Below are 20,383 nucleotides of genomic sequence, written 5' to 3'. Positions count from 1 at the left end.
AGACTGAAATAAATGGAAATCCGAAGTTGCAATGTCTGGTGAATATGGCGGATGAATCAGAACTTCCCAGCCAAGCTGTAACAGTTTCTGCCTGGTCGTCAGAGAAGCATGTGGTCTTGAGTTATCCTGATGGAAGATTATGCGTTTTCTGTTGACTAATTCTAGACGCTTTTCATTGAGTGCTGCTTTCAGTTGGTGTAATTGGGAGCATTACTTGTTGGAACTAATCGTTTGCTTTTCCGGAACGATCTTATAATAGAGGACTCCTTTCCAATTCCACTGTACACACAACATCACCTTCTTTGGATGAAGACCGGCCTTTGGTGTGGTTGGTGGTGGTTTATTTCACTTGCCCCACGATCTCTTCTGTTCCACATTATTGTACAGTATCCACTTTTCATCGCCTGTCACAATTTGTTTTAAAAATGGAACGTCTTCATCAGGTTAAAGTAGAGAATCGCATGTGGAAATGTGGTCAAGAAGGTTTTTTCGCTTGACTTATGTGGAACCCAAGCATCAAAGTGATGAACATAACCAAGTTGGTGCAAATGATTTTCAGTGCTTGATTCGGATATTTTGAGTATGTCGGCTATCTCCCGCGTGGTATAACGTTGATTTTCTCAGTTAATGTCTTGATTTGATCAGTATCAACTTCAACTGGTCTACCCAACAGTAGAGCATCATCCAGTGAGAAATCTCCAACTCAGAACTTCGCAAACCACTTTTGACACATTCGATCAGTCACAGCACCTTCTCCATATACTGCACAAATCTTTTTTTGCGTTTTTATCTTTCTTGAAATAATAAAGCATAATATGCCAAAAATGTTGCTTTTTTTCTTCCATCTTCAATAATAAAATGGCTACACAAAAATTCACCAATTTTGATGTCTTTTTTTATTTTTTATTTTTTTAATGTCTTTATTGGAGTATAATTGCTTTACAATGGTGTTTTAGTTTCTGCCGTATAACAAAGTGAATCAAAAAATATGGAACTCTTCACGAATTTGCGTGTCATCCTTGTGCAGGGGCCATGCTAATCTTCTTTGTATCGTTCCAATTTTAGTATATGTGCTGCCAAGGCGAGCACAAGTGTTTTGTTAAGTGCACGCTGATATGACAGCTCTCACATACAATCTAACAAAATTGTTTCAATGAAGTTAAAGACAACTAAGTGCTACTAGAGCCATCTTATGGAAAAAACCGAGCAAACCTTTTGGCCAACCCAATATTTTCAAGGTTATTTTGGAGGATAGGTGTGTGTGTGTGTGTGTGTGTGTGTGTGTGTGTGTGTGTGTGTGTGTAAAATTAGGGTAAAGGGGAAAAGAGAAGAGAGCATTATATTCCTGGAAGGACATGAGTAAATGTCACCAAATTGAGGTGTGGGTGTGCTGGAAGGCCTGCTTCACTGTGGACAAAATCCCCCTACCTCACAATTTTATCACAGATGGGCCTGCTAAGGCTTCCCGAACAGTGTAAAGTTTGAGGAGTTTAGAGGCCAGTGGAGAACATTTCTGTGTTCTTCCTCTTTCAAGACTCCCTTCCTTACAGGGGGAACAAAGTGCGAAACCAGAAACCGTAAACAATATGGAAAATCCCTTTTCCTTCTGGAGATGAACAAAGTTAGCATTCATTACAAGAGTGTGCCACTTAACAATGATTTTATCTCTCCACCTACGTTTTCTGAAAAAAATTTCAGAATAAATCTCTAGCTTTGATTTCACCCTAGGGTTTGTTTATAGGCATTCTTGGAAAGATAAGGGAAGTAACAGTGGCTGGGGAAGAGAGGAGGAGAGTTTGGTTGCTAATAGCAGGCCTGGACTGTGTGACAGGACTTGTAGGGCTTACGGGCAGCACAAGAGTGTTTACTGAGAGTGTCAGACAGAAACCATCATGCTGACCCAAATGTGACTAATGAGCCTGGGGAGATCCACCAAAAAACCCCTCAGAAGACAGAAAAGAATACTGGTTTCTCGGCAGTTACTTCATTCATTTGCACGTAGACAAGTGACATTCTTGCATATCAAGAAAAAGTGAAATAGAAGCGATGCAATAGCTTTGGAGAGCAAAGGTGGAAGGAAAATACTGGCTTTAAAGACCTTTTCAAAATGATCTGATTGATGATTATAAATACTGTAGTAGAGAGAAGCAAAATTTCAAAAATAAATAGTTTCCATGTTAAAGAAAAAACAAGGATTCAAAGAAATTAACTGATTTTAAGTTACTTTCAAAACTAACGTTGTTGGTGGTTTTTAAAAAACTTTTGTACCATGCAAGTCGATGCAGTAACTTATTAATTATCAAGTTCTGAAATTTGTGATTGATTTACTTGTTAAAATCATTAGAGCACATTTAAAGTTTTTCAGTAATGATGTTACTTACTTGCATTTTTGACATCCCCATTGGTTGGAGAAAGGGTTGATTCCAGCCGGGGAGGCAAACGGAGCCTGAGGGTGAACTTGTCCATGGGAGGGTGTGAGCTTGTGAATGTCATTTGTCACACGTATTACACAGAAGAAATATTGGGAACTACTACCCTGCTGAGCAAAAGTTATGATATTGTTATTCTTGAATCCCAAATTTGATATTACGAATGCAAATTATTTCTATGTAACTTTACTTTTATAGCATAAGCAATTGAAAATCTTTTAATATGATAAATAATAATTTAACTCAGTTACATCTGTACACACCCAGGAAATTGGAGAGTTGAAGCAGTCTTTCAGATATCATAAGAAAGAAAATCAAAATGTCCCTGGTATGTGAGCATTTCAGGAAAGTGTTCTTAAACCTGTTTTGCATGAAATGTACTTTTTTTTTTTTTTGCGGTGGACCTAGTTTGAGTTTCATCACCCCCTCTAGTTCCCATTTAGAGATTTCATTAGACAGAAATATGTTCAAACGTTATCAAACCAGTTAAGCAAAACTGTGATACAAAAAAGGCAGTGGGAAAAAAATTGCTCCTGATATTTTAGTTTTAACGATCACAGTAACCCTTACCACCTGGTCTGAGGACATTTGTGGTTAAAGATTTTTTTAAAATCATAGTGTTTATTATGAACATTACTATATGCCTTGAAAGCAGACCTCTTATTTTACAAGGGAATTGTCTGCTAATTTGCTGTAACATTTTTTTAGGTGGACCTCTCTTAACTTCTACTGAAACAATGTCTGAATGATTCATACCTTTGGAGAGAGTCACACCCATTTCATGCAGAATCAGCTACAATAAAGGTAAGTCAGCCAACAAAGACTTCTTGTGACTAACTATCCTGTGGGTATGAAGGAAGAAGAGAGTGTATCCTTGTACTTCTTGCTTAACTTTAGGATTAGAACATTTATCTGAAGTAATCAGTAAGTTTATGACAACTCAACAAGTTAAGCAGAGCAGTATTACAGGGAAAACTTGTTGAACAAAGAAAAATCCATGTGAAGGGTCATATGGAAGAATCGTTTTATGGTTCATAAAAGTGCCATTGTGAGTTTCCATTGTTTGGACCTTGGAATTTTCAGTAATAGGAATCTCAAGTCCATAGAGTATGGTTTATTGTTCTTTATAACTCGGATTTTCACTTTAGAAGTATGAATAAGCCATCTAAAACCCCCCAAAATTTTTTTAAATCAGAGGACAATTTTTATTCTGGGCTTCAGGAATAAAAATATGATGGAATTTCTATGGAACATTTTATTTACTTTTATTTCTTAGAGACTAGATGCATTAGGTCAATTGGTCAGAATGTGAAACCTGAATCTCGGGTGTGCTCTGTGGTCCTATATGGACAGATAGGTGCCACATATGTGATTTGAGAGGAAAGTGTCCATGCACTAAACAGTCCACCTCCTGACCTATGACTTAATAATAATGAAATTTTGCTTTGTTTTTTGAGTCTGCAGATATTTAGGTATTAAAGGTATATACTCCAAGGAGGAGAATAAATAATTTTCTGTGATTTATACTTTGCTGTGAATTAATTTATCAAACAATTAAAAAACTTATCAACTAGTTATGGTCAGATTTTTAAAGGAAGTAGGAAGTAGTGATTATGAAAACATTAAGCATATCCTATTCTAGAAATAAGGTAATAAAATATGCAAAGGTAAAGACAATTTAACTTCCTTCTATTTTACGTTGGGTCAACTAGCTTTTGTAAATAAAACTTCTTTTCACCTGGCACCATAAATCCTATAGAAACTGGATGTGAAGTGTGGTCATTTTCTTTGTACAGTAATTACTGTTCTACCAGCATTCCCTAACATGCGTCTCCTACTGGAGGTTGGGTCAGTAGCATCATTCCTTTTATGCTAATTTGGAAGTAACTATTTTTTTTTGCCCAAAGCCACCTAGCTGCCCTATTTTACTTGGTGGAAATGACATAGTTAGAACTCTTAGGGTAAAAAAGCCTCCCATTCTGTCCTTTTCCAAGGGAGCTCAACTGAAATATTGCAGTCACCTCGTCAAATTCTCATTAGTTTGGCTACAAGTCACCATTTGATTTGAATGAATTCATCTCTATTTGCTTGTGTATTCAGAGGAATTTCCAGTGCAGAGTAGAGTAGACAGGACAAGCTCTGTGGTTAAGGCAAAAGATTAGAGAAAAAGAAATATTACAGTGGCAGTTTGGAATCACAAGAAGAGAATTGGCCTAGTTAATTCCTAATTCTACCTTTGATGGACAAGTTACTTTTCTTTTTAATTTTATTTATTTATTCATTTACTTTTTGGCTGCATTGGGTCTTTGTTGCTGCACTCGGGCTTTCTCTAGTTGCGGCGAGCGGGGGCTACTCTTCGTTGCCGTGCACGGGCTTCTCATTGTGGTGGCTTCTCCTGTTGCGGAGCACAGGCTCTAGGGCGCGCGGGCTTCAGTAGTTGTGGCTCATGGGCTCTAGAGCGCAGGCTCAGTAGTTGTGGCGCACGGGCTTAGTTGCTCCGCGGCATGTGGGATCTTCCCAGACCAGGGCTCGAACCTGTGTCCCCTGCATTGGCAGGCGGATTCCTAACCACTGCGCCACCAGGGAAGCCCTGGACAAATTACTTTTCAGCCTGTTTGAGCATCTGTAAAACAGGACTTAGGATCAGATAATATAGATGTTTTGAGTTTGTATGGTTTCAGTAGTTTTGTATGTCACCACTCAACTTTTTGAGTTCATTTTAAAGATTGAAAAAATAGTAATAATTATTTTTATTTCAAATCTTTATGAGTGCTGTGTCCCAAGTGCATTCTTGTAACTTCTTTACAGAAACCTCATGAGGTAGGGAATGTTATTATCTCTATAACAATAGTCCAGAGAGGTGCAAAGAGGTGAAGTAACTTGCCAAAGACACACAGCTAGTAAGTGGTGAAGCTGGGATTTGAACTCAAGTACTTTGTCTCCAAAGCCTGAACTCTTAACCATTAACTTAAAACACACAATTGAAAAACAAAACAAAACAAAAATTTCAAGTTTATCTTTTGTTAGTCATTAAAATATAATATACAGTTATTTTTGATTGAGTAATGAAATTAAAAAATTTTCTCTTAAGTCCTCCAGTAGTAAGTTTTCATTTTATGCAAACTAGCAGGTTTTCTTTGCCTGACAGCTCACAGTTTCCTATCAAAATATTCAATAACACCTCCTGACTTGTTCTTTCAGTGGAGACATCCTTCCCTAGCTAGAGTTGGCAAAGGTGGCAATAGCATGCATTGGCTTGTTCTGGAGGCCCTGGGAGAGTGTTGCATAGAGAAGGTCTTGGATCATCCTGACAGCATATGCCTTTGTTGTTGGTTTGCAATTCAAAAGAATATTCAAAGACCAGCACAAAGAGGACAGTTCCAGAGTCCAAGAAAATGTGTATAGAAAGAGTGGCTAGTTAGAAAATCAACTTAGATTTCAAACATTAGCAGCCATAAAATATCTTCTGAGGAAGAATCCATAGCAGTTTATAACAGTTGAGAGGAAAAGGGAAGATGAAGAAAAATATTGTCAAAATTTATTAGACTAAGGGTTTATTATACATTAAACATTTTTTGACATACAAAAAGTTGTACATAATTAATGTATGCAACTTGATGAGTTTGGAGATAAGTATAAACCTATGAAACCATTACCACAATCTATACCATAAACCTATTTATCACCTTTAAAAGTTTCCTCCTACCCTTCTGTTTGTTACTGTTATTTTGTGTGTGTGACAAGAACACTTGACATAAGACTTACCTCTTAGCAAAATTTTAAGTATTCAATACAGTATTTTTAAGTATAGGCTCTATGCTGTACATTAGTCTCTAGGACTTATTCATCAGTTACAACCGAAACTTTGTACCTTTGACTAATAGCTCCATTTCTTATTTCACATGTTTTTACTAATCAAAAGTTGTGGGTGTCAGCCCTGGATGAGAATAATTAAAAGTTTGGTCAAGCAAGGCCTCTTCATTGTGTCTTACCTAAAGAAATTTAGGTGGAAAATTTAGGTGATTCTTTTCTTTTTAATCATACATCTAGAGAGTAGACTCCTTGTAGTGTGTGTATATATATATATATATATATATATATATATGTATAGAAACTTTGTTTCTGCAGTACCACTGAGCATTAGTGTCTGGTCCATGGGTTGGATGATGGAAAGACACTGCTTCAGCTATACCAAGCTACATAGTTACTGGAGGCAAATATGTATGCATATGTGTGCATATATGTGTGTGTGTGTGTGTGTGTGTGTGTGTGTATGTTTCTCCTCCTAGTTAAGACCATACAATCTTATTATCAATACTAGTCAGTAGGACATGGGAAGCTATGACTAAGTTAATCTCGGACATGGGAAGCCATGACTAAGTTAATCTCACATTTTGTGTTTAAATACTCATTTTTGGCTTAGTAACAATGCCTCCTTGCAGGAGTAGAAACCATACCATTATGTCATTTAAATAAATCCAAGATTACCTGATTCTGTATTGCTTTATAATTAAGAAACTTCTTTGCAATCTTCTCTTGATTATGAAAGAATATAAATACTTCCTCTGCCTTCTGAGGAAATGAGGACATATTCTTTCAATATCAGTGTTTGGCTTTTATCATAATTTGATGTTCTGTTTTCATACAAAATTTACTGTTGCTAATTTAATAAAAATTCAGCTCACAGAAAACATCAGAGATGTTCCGAGGCATGAAATTAAAAATACAGTGGTCTCATGTCGTTCATGGGAATAAAACATTTGTTGTAGTTGTTAAAATGTGTTGTTTTTCACAAATCATGGAAACACTGAGGTGGAAGGAACCATTTAAAGTTATTATTTAAAAAAAACAAAACAAAAACCCAGTTCATAGATACAGAGAACAGACTGGTGGTTCCAGAGGTAAGGGGTTGGGAGATGGGCAAAATGGGTGAAGGGAATCAAAAGATACAAACTTCCAGCTATAAAATACATAAGTCCTGGGGATGTAATGTACAGCAGGATCACTATAGATAATAATACTGAACTGCATATTTGAAAGTTGCTAAAATCTTAAAAGTCCTCATCGGAAGAAAAGACATTGTTTTGTAACTATGTGTGGTGACGGATGTTAACTAGACTTACTGTGGTGATCATTTTGCAATATATATAAATATCAAATAAAAAATTTTAAATATAAAGTTATTTTTTATATCTAGGCACGTCACATAACCTCTTCTAAATAGTGTGCTGTCAAAGTAAGTCTTCAGGAGTTTACCAGAAATGAGATTCCATGACTTCCAGGTAGCTTGTTTCTGTTATTAAATGTGGAGGAGAACTGCTCACTGTGGCCTGAAAAATAAACCCAAATATTTTTCAAAACAGCAACAAATCATGTATTTGCATTCTTTCATCTATCCCTACCTTTTTATCTTTCTATCTCTACCTTTCAATTGTATATATGTATACATATATATGCCTACATTGTACTGCTTCTTTAATCTTTAGAATTATATCTAGATTTATAATCTTTTTATTGTATAATTTTCATTATTTTCTTTCCAATTTTTCATGTTCTACTCAAGTCAGAGATGAAAATAAACAGATTATTCCGAGAGAGTAATAAGTATTATTATTGCTGAATAATATAATTCAGCAATATAATAATATTATTATAATACAATAAATATTATATATTTATTACAATAAATATTTTAGAAGTATATTATAAATAATAATTATTATATATTTATCATTATAAATATATTGAAATATATTATAAATTATAATTATTATAATTAATAATTATAATAATACAATTAGATTTGTGTCACTTGTATGACTTTGAGGAAGTTACTTTGCTTCTCTGGGTCTCTGTTTTTATGACTGTAATCTCAGGGCTACTGTAAGAAATAAATTAGAATATAACTCTCTTGGCCATCTGGTAGACCTCACCAATGTCACGTTTCTTCCTGCTCTGGTAACTGCATCCTTTGCACTTTTAGACCATCATTATCTTGAGTTTTAACTACACCTGCATTGTGCTTAGATTTTTTTTTTATTTGTAAAAAAAAAAAAAAAGTCCATGTATAAAAGAAAAAGAAAAGAAAGCAAAGACACCAACCTGGAATGGCCTATGTCTTGTCATGGAGGGAACTGTAGTGCACTCTGGATCAGGCAAAGCTGAAGAAATCTCAGTGTTCTTTGTGGAAACGTGTTGTTTCTGGCACCTGGAATTTAAATAATTATTTTCTTTTCTCATCAGTTATCCCCCTTACATAAAAATGATCTCAGACTGTGCTGTTGAGCAAGTCTTAAATCATGTGATCACGGATTCAGAATTAGTCTTTGTAGACTCAGTAAAGGAGTTGAGAAAATACTGGATTGTTAATAACAAGAAGGAAAGATCCGTAATTTTTACTTAATTGCTAGTTGTTTCTTATTTGCTAGTTGCAGTGAAGCTAGTCAGTTGAATGTACTCCTTTACCTTCTTACTTGATTTCTGAAAATTAAGATAAGAGAAACTGATCTTGCTGATTTTATTCGTTCAACTTTCTGTGAAGAAGAGGGACTGGTGATTTTTTGGGAATTTACCCGCATAGCTTTCATTTTCCTGAGATTGATTTGGAAGCCTGCGTTAAGCCATCCACTTTTCTTCATTCAACATTACTCTAATCCAATTTCTGCTCCCCATACCCCAGGTCCAGGTTGAATTGTCTGCATTTAAGAATGAGGAGGGTCAACCAAAGCAAGATCTGTGTTGTGAAGGGAGTTGTTTTGTGGCATCCCTTTAAAGGAAGACATAAAAATAACAGGCATTTACTGGGAGACAAACTCACCGCAGGGGCTGATGGCTGTCACCAAGGTCATGGTACATTTTTGTCACCATGTCAGGCTGGAAACCTTACTTTCTCTTTACTTCAACTTCTCTCTGAGTCTTCATAGAATGTCAGTTTTTTTTGCCTGAGAGACCATTCCAAATTACCAAACAAATAATAAATGAGTTAAATCATCCAGTTAATAAGTCTGCCCTGCACCTTATCCAGCACTATTTCTACCTGAAGAAGAGATCCTGAGTCCCCCAGTACTTCCTTCCTGCCTGGGAGGATACAGAAAAAGTATCAGCTAGAAAAACAATGTAGAATACTGATAAAAATGCATGTGCAATCTCTTTTTTACATCATATTTCTTAACAATTATTAACTGCAGAGAGTAGTTCAGCTTCTGCTAAATGGTTAAGGAAGTACTCATAAATTTGTTGCAAAACAGTTTTATTATAATAATGTTTGACTGTTAAAGTTTTAGTATATACTGTTTAAAAATTATAATACATTAAGTCAAAAACAGTTTTTAAAAAGTTTTTCTGTTGAAAACAATTTTTATTTTTAGTGAAAAAATACAGATACATTTTTGCTTTGAATTTCATTACATGGCAAATTAATTCTAGGTCCTCCTAGACAAGATTGATCTATTTTTATTTTAAAACTCCTTTAATTTCAATTTTTCCCTTATTGGTCTTTACTACTATGGCATAGTTTCCTCTGCAATTTGACAAAGAAGCAAAATTCCCATTTCATAAGTTGGATTTTAAGAGGCAATGTTAAAATACTTTGAGGATCCTGAAAACACATTTGAACTTGGAACAAAGGTTATTCTGATTATTAATTTAATTCTTATGCATAAACAAGAGTCACAAGTCAACTCTGTGTTCTAGATCCCAGAGCAAGACCTCTCTATTGAGAAAAGGCCCCAGTAGTAATAGCAAAGTGACTTCCTCAGGACCTGGCAGGCTGCTCCAAAGGGTCTAGCTCCCCTCACTTCAAGATGGGCACCCTGCAAGCCTTGTTGCCACAGCTGCCTAGTCTTGGAAGTACAGATTGTCTGTGCTTCTCGGGCTGTCTTAGCACATGCCTTCCTGGTGGTCTTGGCACCAGGGAGAGGGAAGAATGCTAGATGTAAGGATATTTAGGGGGTTTCTTCCCCCCCCAGGAACCCTCAGTACTGTACCCTTCTGGGTTAAAAAACAAACAATTTATTACTTTGCATTCCATGTAAAAAACAAATATAGGTTTTGAATATGGCAAAAACCAGGAAGGATTATTTTATATACAATTAGAGATAATAGAGCATAGAGCCAGACAATGACCTTGTAAAGACTCAGTTAAGGACAAAAAAGTTGATAAGAGGTAGGGTGCTCTCTATGGGCTAAAGGCTGAAGACCTTGAATGATCAGAAATGATTTGAAGAACTGCGTTGCCATCAGGGTAATACCCCTGAAATGACATATTCTAAGCCGTCGCTTACCTAACATTGTTATGCTCAAGAATTAAATTGCGGTAGTAGCTTAATTTAACAGGAGTGAGGCTTAATAAAATAGAGTTACTGATAATTCCTTTCTGTATCCCTTTTTGACCAGAAACACTGTGTATAATACACATTCACAAATTTCACTATGTGTTATTCTAGTCAGAGGCCTCTTTTGCTTATGAGAAAAGCCATGTTTTGTATTCCCATGAAGTCTGTAGACAGGGTTAACGATAAACATCACTATAAGTGATATGTAAGTTACAGCTACCTACTGACATTTAAAAAATAAAGAGTAATTTTCAAAGACTATTAACACAGGATTACTGTTACTGAGAAGTGCGTAGGGAGGAGCTTAATGTAAAATATTTTCTTTAGGTAGATCCTTTCAAGGTGATTTAAAAAAACACAAAATATTTACACCATACTAAACTTTCCTAAGTTTTCTATGATACTTCTATTTCAAAATTGTCTTATTGTGAGACTATAAGGAATATAGATGCAGCGAGTTTAATGCATAAACCAATACCATTAGCTTGAGCAAAAGATGTACCCAGGGTCTCCCAGCACCAAGAAGATAGCAAAAATTCAACTGCAACTACTTCCTTTTTTCCAAGCAGCTCAAGATGCTTTAGCAAAGACCTTATGACATATCATTATTAATGATATAAGAAAAGGTGAAAGATTCAACAACTGGGGTTCTTGACTCCAAGCACTTAATCCACTAAAACACATGGTATTTGAAGTTTAAAAATTATTAGGAAAATTTCCCACTGAATATGATCTCAAGATTTTTTGTAAAACATTAAGATTTACTAGGCCTTGAATAGTATTTGAGAAGTAAGAGTGACAACACATCCAGTTTGGGGATATAAACTAGACAATTTAGACTGTAATCATGATCAGTTTATGAGAGTAGCAAATAAGTGCCAAATCAGACCAATACTGTGAGATTTGCTATGCTATTTTGAATAATTTGGTTCAAATATCCATATTTGGCCAGTATATAATTCCAGTTCATTCTGGTCACATCAGAAGGGAACAAGGATCTTCTGTACAGATTTTACTACGTGACCCTTGTAGCTCTGCCAGACCACGTAGGTTGCCAGGAACACGGGAAATGGGACAAATCACTCTTTACGTCACTATTACATTTTATGTGAGAAGTAGATCAAAGACTGCAGTGGAAGACTGCACGTGGGAACCAGAATCTGAGCAAGTCTCCGTTACCAAATAGCTACAGTGCTGCAAAGGGTCAGGGATGGAAATGGCTGGCTGGAGGACAGAGCCAGAAGCAGACAAAGCAGACGCTCCCTGGCTGCCTGACAAAATCTGGTACCTAACAGATTCTGACTGCTGGATTTGTACGGATTGGCCACAGGATTCAATCCCAGAACCGCTCTCTTTGGTGGATGGCTGAGAGTTTTTGGCTTCATCATCCATCCCAAGGCTTATCTCTGCAAGTTTTTTAAATTTGGGACTGAGTGAGTCCAAGCAGCTGTCATCAAATTCATCAGCAATAAAACTGCAACAACCCAGGGAGCCGATGGGAGAACCAGGGGTACCCATTCCTTCGTTATCATAGATCAGCAAGCAATCGTTTGCTTCCTGGCCATCGTCTTCCTCGGCACAGGCAAATGCTTTCTAAAGGTGGAGAAAAGTGGAAAAAAATGAATCGTAAGAGACACTCAGTGGAAGAATGTAATATTATACCATTCTTAGAACTCAAGGTTTGATCAAGAATGCATGATTTAGGTAATCCACAGAAGTAAGGGCATCCTCTGTATCAGCAATCTTGTGAGAGCCTGACCCGTAAATAGGGCCCATGCCACACCTCGGAATATTCCAAGAATCCTCATCCTAAACAAGCCCTTCCTGCCAGTCTCTCCCCACACACAGTGTCAGCCTTCATCTGCTCTACCAGGCTAGATGCCAGCACTTGCCAGTTCTGATACCGAAACTGTAGGTGAGATCCGTTCTAAAGATGCACCAACCAAGAGGCAAGCAACCTGCCTCCCAAAGTCCTCTCTGTTCTTGCACCCTTGTCCCATTTTGATTCTATGCTTCCTGACACTTCACCTAATCTGGGACCACAGCCCTTGTTCCCCCTTTTATGGTTGGGTTATTAATTCAATGGTTCTTCAACATTTTTGGACATGGACTCCTTGACAATGTGAAGAATACTATAACCCTCTCAGAAGAATGTTTGCAGATGTATTCTGACATACTTCATGGTATTGGAAATAGAAAATAAGCTGCTTTGTATTCCTAAAGAGGATGCTGCTGATCTGAAATGCAAAAGGTTTTGCTTTCTGTTGTTATTCCAGTTGGAGGAATGAGGTGCCATATTCTCTCATCTTATGTCTACTGGCCCCTTCTTCCTTTTGACCAGTAGCCGGATTTTGGCAGCCATTTAGGTTATCTGTATTATTTTACAAGGAGCCTCTACTTTTTTTCCTTATATTTCACCGAACTGCAAACAAACGAACTGTAAAACTGAAGTAGAGTCAAGTAGAAAGATCTCTAATGTAAACAAGATAACAAAGCCACAAAGTTTTCCACCAAATTACCTGAGAAAAGTAGGAGTCTAGGAAGTTCATGTTTATTGTCCCTTCACCATAGTCCTTGTTGGTTCCTTCTGTGGAATGCCTTGTTCTCATCGTTCCGGACTGTCCTGAGGAATAGTTGCTAAATCCAGTGGCTGCTCCGAATTCTGCAGCAGCTCCAGATCCTGTAGCTGCTCCAAGCTTGGTGGTCACTTTCTTTCCCGAAGCTCCTTCCACCACCGTCCTTCCAGCGTGTGTATTTGTAAAAACTTCTAAAAACAGGAGAAAATTCGATAACATCTCATGCTGTGATTTGTTTTGTTTTGTTTTGTTTTGTTTTTTTTCCTGGTCTTTGATATCCATGAGCAGTTGCCAAGTAAAGCAAGTATGTGGGAGAAAATACAATTTTATGACTCGAGGTGATAAGAACATCCCGCAGTCTGTTATGTGAGAGTAACAGAGGAGGTGAGGACGTAACAGAGGATATTAGCAGATGAAATAGCTCTGAAAACATGCTAATTGAAAAAATATACAAAGGAAATAGATTTTCAGTGACAACGGCCAGAAATGGAAAAGTAAAAACAGAATATTCACCACACAGCAATGGAAAGCTTCTAATGCAACACTTGTTTGTTTTCAGGAAAAAAGAAATTGTAATTAAGCTGTCATATTGGCTCAACATGGAAACCAAAGAGGAAACATACATAATGTAATCATGCAAATTAGCAGATGCTAATTTGGTGTCTTGGTGCTTAATGAAAATTTAATAAGCTGTGACTATTTTGCCTGTTACTTTTACATTACATTTTCATGGAAAGATATTTTTTCTAGAGAATTCTGAATATAATTTTTGCTGTGTAATTATAATGGGAGAAGCAGGTAAGGATTAAGGATTAAGGTAGCTGATAAAGACAGTTACATTTTTGGGGGAGAGCTTATGCAGATTTTTCAGGCTGGGCATTTAAAAACAATCTATTGCTAAGCATGGAATTAAGAAAAAATTGAATATTAGGCATTAGGTCTTACGGTTCTAGTTTACACCTTAGTTGTAGCATTGAGATAAGATGAATAAAATAGTCATTTGGTAAACCAAAGAAATAAATAATTTCACCTATATGACAAATAAGTGATCCTTGTCCCATTATGATTAAATGTAAGAATTGAACTCAGATCAGGATCCTGTTAGTTCTGGGGAAGGAAGAAGGGCAACAAGACCTAGGATGTGCACACGTGAGGCTTTAACTGCAAATATTACTAATGTTGATAGGCAAAGTTGGGTGGTGAGTACATAGTGTTTGTTATATTTTCCTTTACATTTTTCTATATGTGTGAAATCTTTCCTTATTAAAAAATTAATAATTGACCCCCTGAGAGCTCTACTTCAGTTTATTAAAGTTTGGAAAAGTATAACAAATCTTCAGCTAGTAAAAAATGGTGACATCAGTGGACAAATGAACTTATTGAAGCCAGAGCTAGGTTACAGAATTGATTGATATACTAACAGTAAACCATTTCATTGAAACCCTATTTCAGGGGTAACATCTCTCAGTATGTGCACAAATATGCAACTTATTAAGAAAAGAATTGAGAACATTTCTTATTTTTCAATATTTCTTATTTAACCCATTATTGCTTTCAAAAATAAATTTTATGTTCACTTACCAGAATTTTCCATGAAATCAACTCCATTGGCAGTTAGAGGTGGCACACAGATATTTGCAATTTCCTACAAACCATATGCAAAAAATAAATACATTTAAAAATTACCCAGATTTCACCAATATGAGTAAGATATGCAAATGGAGACATTACGAGAATTCCAAATTCTTCCAGGAGTAACCATTTTTATGATTTGACAGCTGAAGAGCTAAGATCCTAAAAGGCTCCATTCATTTTAGTACTGACTCTCATGGGTCCTTGAGGGTCAGGAGTATCATTTTTATACCCCATTACCTCTTTTTCTATATGAATATAAATCGAATTTTGTTCCGTATGATTGAAATAAATATTTTACAAAGTGTTTCCTCACCTTGTCTTTAGGTTGGGCTCCTTCGATTCCCCACGGACGAATTGTTCCTTCTGAACCATCAGGCACTGGGATGAATCCACCGGTCACTGCCCCGATAGGACCAGTCCCACAGTAACAGGTCAGCAGCATAAGGAGGGCCACTAGTATATAGGAAAACAAAATATCAGAACATTTGAATCACTTGGAAACACTTTGACATGGCAATTGTCAGAAACATTACAAAGAAAATACAATATTTTTTAACGCTTATGGATAATCTAATAGAAAGCAAAATTAGTTTCTACAAAATAAAATTTGGTAAATTAAGCATACTAAAATTTCACATGATTATGAAACTGAAGGACACAGATCAGATTATTCTTGAGACACATATATTGTTTTCTTAAAGTAGGCACTGTTTGATGAATGATAAAGGTGGCCATTCAGTTTCTCAATCATTTTCCGTAGTATATATTTTTATTATTGCATTTATTTGTACATGTTGAAGCTATGTATATTGTGTGAAGTGAATACACACCTGAAGAGTCAAGATTTTAGGTGGGCATTATAGTGATTTGGTAATCTGGTCTCTAATGATCTCTTAGAGAATAGCCATTAACTTGCAAACTCCCTCAGCAACTAGAGTGATGATCTAATATCATTGCACTCTTTTTTTTTTTTTTTTTTTTGTGGTATGCGGGCCTCCCTCTGCCGTGGCCTCTCCCGTTGCGGAGCACAGGCTCCGGACGCGCAGGCTCAACGGCCATGGCTCACGGGCCCAGCCGCTCCGCGGCACGCGGGATCCTCCCAGACCGGGGCGCGAACCCGGTTCCCCTGCATCGGCAGGCGGACGCGCAACCACTGCGCCACCAGGGAAGCCCTCATTGCACTCTTAATTGTGAATTAGGAATTCTTAACTTGGAGGGGCCTTACTGCCTGGGTAATTACCATTCTTTCTGTGCGTATCAGTCACATTTTAGCAATAAAGATTAACATCATTCTCAGGCTAATGGGCCAAGAGAGAAAGGAGGCACTTCTCAGTCTAGGTAGTCAGTGACCCCACCTCCACCTGTGGCCTGCTGAGGCCACCTGAATCCTAATGTTTGAATTCTGTTCACTTACTGGCAGCTTAGTGAGATATTTAAGAGTATATCGCCTCTGGAGTCTGACTTCTAGGGTTTGAGTTTTGGTTCCACCATTCACCAGCTGGACAAATTATGTCATCTTTTCTTGCCTCCATTAACTGATCCAAAGAATGGGAGAATATATAGTATCTACCTCATAGATTGTTGTGAGGATTAAATGAGATAATATAGATAAAGGATGGTACTGAGTGCCATGAGGACTTGCCAGTATTGTTTGGATGGGCTACATCAGTTGTACAAATTAAGTCAGTTTTATATATTTTATATATACATAAATGAAAAAAATTAGGCCAAGTATATAAAATAAAATAAGTTGGACATAATACATTTTCTCAAAATTTAACATAATGTTCATATAAGTGATACTTATAAAGGTTTTCTTTACCTATTGCCATTCTTAATTCTATGACTTTGTTAAATGTGTGGGAAGGGTTGAATATTATAAATGGAGAAATTAGTTTTGAAAAGTGATGAATATATATCTGTATGGTCAGTATTTTTAGGTGGCCATAATAGTCTTTTAGAAATCTTGTTTATCATTGTGTGTGCAATATGTATTAGGTTTTTACATATGCATCCAGAGAAAGTTCTGTCCTGCACAAAATTCAAGATACGACATTTTGCAAATGGTGATATTTCACATGAAGCAAATGTGATTGTGGGAATAACAGAGTATATTACCTCTGACTGTCATCCTGAGCCACAATCCCAAATGTACAGTAGCCCAGAGGATATATGCATACCTCAAAATTCAACATTTCAAAATCAGACTTATCATTGCCACCCTACTTATCTGTGCTTCCTTTGATATTTTCAATTTCATTTAATGGTTTCAGTAGCAGCCAAATTCAGTGGTGCATCTGGACTTCTGTTCCACTCTTCCTATCCATTTGTCTCCAGATCCTCTCCACGTACCCGCATCGTGCCTTGCACATCAATCCTTTCCTTTCCAGTCTTATGCCATGGCTCAAAACCTGGCCCCCATCATCCCTTGTGAACTATTACAATAACGTCCTAACTGTTCTTTCCTTTCTAATTTACAGTACACACTGTGCCAATGTTATCTTTCTAAAATACAAATATGATCGGGTTAGTCTTTTATTCAAATACTCTCAGCAACTCTCCTTTTCATGTGTGTGTAAGCTCTTTCAAACTAGCCCCAAAGCGTTCTCCAGTTTCATCTCCTTCACTCTCCACAATTTCCCCTTGCTTTAGCCTCCCAAGGCTGTGTGCTTCCTAAAACCTGCCAAGCATTTTCTGGCTTTGGCTCATGCTGTTACCATTTGGAAACACCTTTCCCTCTTTTTGTACTTGCTATATCCTACTCATTTTCCAAGGCTCAAATGGATGATTCCCCTGAGTCTGTGAAACCTCTGCAATATTCCTAGTGTTCACTTTTATTTTATATTATATTATTATATATATTACAGCTTTATCATGGTATATGTTTTCCATAGAGTTAGACATGCATAAATCTACTACTACATGAAAACCAGAATCAAGTTCCCTTTCTTGGAAGGTACCATAAAGACTCATATATAGGTACTTGAAAAATTTTTGGTTTTGAAATTGACTAATCATGACATTGGAAAACTGAAACTCTGAGTGTCAGTTTCAGCTATTAAATGAAATGATGCATGATAACTTTAGAATAGTAAACACTTAAGGGGAAAGAGGAAGGAGAATATATGCCATGTGTAGGAGGCCACTAAATGTATGGATAGCAATTTATTTCTTTTTTTAAAGAGATCTGAATAAATATGGCAAATATTAATGTCTGTTAAGTCTGAGTTGTGGTTATATTTGTGCTTGTCGTGGCAATTTTCTGTTCTTCTTTGTGGTTTAAAAATATCTCATAAATTAAAAAAAATTAAATTAAGAGGTTGAATGATCATTTTAACTCTAAAAGTCTATGGTTCTATAATAAATTAGGGAAGTGACTGTGAATTTATCAAGGATTTCTTTTTTTTATACTATAAGAATTCGCCATGAAGTTCTTTTAAATAGAGACTTGTTACATGCAAAATACTAATTGATTCACACGATTTTAAGTATAAATTTTTGAAACCTACCTATTAAAAAATAAATTTTAGTTTTATTGAAAAATAATACATGTATGTAATTTCCCTCAATGTGTTCAATAAACTTAATATATTAAGTATGAGAGCCTTACAGGAGTATATTTTCAGGTAGAAAGCTATTCTGAGGAAATTCTAGATTAAGCAATAACTTCTCAGAGTCTGTGATATATTTATGTGCATTGTAAAGCTCAAGGCTTATGATATCTTATATATTTTCCCTAAATTTATTTGGTCAGGGTTCTATTTTATTTTAGAATTTCATGAGATTTGTATATGAAAAAGACATTTTAGAAGGTGCCACACTCATGGATAAAGTCATTACTTTGACCATGAACATCATGGCCAGTGTGTAGACTCTTCATGCTTCATTTTTTTCCTTCTTGAGTCTCTCCTGCTGTTTTCTATATGTCTAACATATACAACTTGCTTTTCTGTATTATAAATACAGATTGTTGGCAGGTGACGTGTTAGCTTTAAATATTTCTGATTTTTCCTGAAAATGCCATTTCCCCCCAGCTTTGCCTCTAAAACAACTGCAGAAATGCATTGTCCATGCAGCGGGAAGGCCTCTGCATGTGCTGACATCCAGTGCAAGCAGGATGATGCTGCGGCATACTCACACAGCAGCAGCAAAAGACCAAGGAGCAGCAGGCCGATGGCGCCAGGCCCCAGCCTCCCAGGTCTCTCTTTAATCGGGGGCCCAGGGCTTTGGGTCGGGTTTGAATCTCTACAGATGTCACTGTCGTCACACTGACAGACTTCCAGAGTCAAGCTCTCCGGGGTCTTGCACCACATGCCCTCGTTGTCCGTGACGACCAGGGAGATTCTGTACACGCCAGGAGATACCTGCTGCATGGCTTGTAGCTTTGCAGTGGTGGCTGAAGGGAAACAACCAAACAAATCAGCAGTAGAACAAGGCGTATCTTGCTCCTTGCTCTGAAGACTACGGTTTTCTTTTTTTCTTTTTGGTGAACAGAACCAGAGTTGCCACAGACATCACTGTCACAAATAGTAGGGTAAGGCTTGAGCAGATATGAGGGCTCTCGGAGATCAGTGGGTGTATGGGGCTGTACTTCCTCCTTGTCCTCCTGTCTGCCCCAGATGGACCCATTATTCTCCCCCGTGAAAACTCAGTCCTATCTGGATTTTCCCCCAAAAGAGGAGGGGAGATGGGCATCATTTAAATCCCAGGCCTCTTTCTTCTGGGACTTAACCACTCTTCTGTACGTCTGCACCAACGCCTGGACCCTGGTGTAGACCTCTGAATGTATCCCTTCTGCCTCACTCCATGCTTTTGGGCCTGACTTCTCAAGACTGAGTTTCTGCTTTGGCGGCTGCTACTTCAGCTTCTCCTGTCAGTGCTCGCCCCATGAGCCTAATGCCAGTTGTGTGGGATTCCCTGCGGTGAAGGCCTGTTGCTTTTCTGACTCATGAGCAATGATCATTCTCCATTCTTCATTGCTATGCTATCCCTTCCTAAGTGGGCTCCAGCAGCGGCTCTCATAAGCTGTAGGGTTGTATCCCTTGAATCATTCTTGACCCCATCATGCTCCTTGACATTGTGCCTGATCCACCTAGTCCAACCACTGCTACCTTGCCTACCCTCACCCACACAGGTGTGTCTAGTGCCAGGTCCTGTCTCTCTATAATGTTTCTTTTGTAGCCTTTTCACTGGACATGTGTCTGGTAAACCCATTTGGCTACATGCACAATTTGGAGCTAGATCCCTACACCAGGATCAGTAAGACCCCAGGAAAGAAGGCCACGGAGAACAAGATGCCTTTGGTGACTCTAGCAATGGCAGATCCCTATGACTAGGGTACCACAGAGTAAGCACATTCATGAAAGGAAGCAAGATTAGTTCAGAAAAGAGCTAGAGATAAGTGAGTTCA

General features: G+C 37.3%; 1 protein-coding gene and 1 non-coding gene across 2 annotated transcripts in view; both read right to left on the bottom strand.

Annotated features, from left to right (window-relative positions):
* Positions 1 to 982: 982 nt before the first annotated feature.
* LOC112064118 (U6 spliceosomal RNA) lies at positions 983 to 1,089 on the bottom strand. The gene has a single exon (XR_002891371.1). It is a non-coding gene; the product is annotated as a U6 spliceosomal RNA (small nuclear RNA).
* A 3,657-nt stretch (positions 1,090 to 4,746) lies between these two features.
* DSG3 (desmoglein 3) overlaps positions 4,747 to 20,383 on the bottom strand; it is a 34,993-nt gene continuing 19,356 nt past the window's right edge. Inside the window, exons 12-17 of the mRNA XM_007130546.4 lie at positions 19,112 to 19,369; positions 15,287 to 15,426; positions 14,920 to 14,983; positions 13,282 to 13,529; positions 8,532 to 12,355; positions 4,747 to 7,759 (exon numbers count right to left, since the gene is read on the bottom strand). Of these exons, the coding sequence (XP_007130608.2) occupies positions 11,867 to 12,355; positions 13,282 to 13,529; positions 14,920 to 14,983; positions 15,287 to 15,426; positions 19,112 to 19,369 (1,199 nt within the window). The 3' untranslated portion in view covers positions 4,747 to 7,759; positions 8,532 to 11,866. The remainder of the gene's footprint in view (positions 7,760 to 8,531; positions 12,356 to 13,281; positions 13,530 to 14,919; positions 14,984 to 15,286; positions 15,427 to 19,111; positions 19,370 to 20,383) is intronic.

Source organism: Physeter macrocephalus, chromosome 19, assembly GCF_002837175.3.
Source record: "Physeter macrocephalus isolate SW-GA chromosome 19, ASM283717v5, whole genome shotgun sequence".
Lineage (NCBI taxonomy): Eukaryota > Metazoa > Chordata > Mammalia > Artiodactyla > Physeteridae > Physeter > Physeter macrocephalus.
The sequence above is the reverse complement of the archived record's forward strand: the minus strand, read 5'-3'. Positions and strand labels throughout refer to the sequence as shown.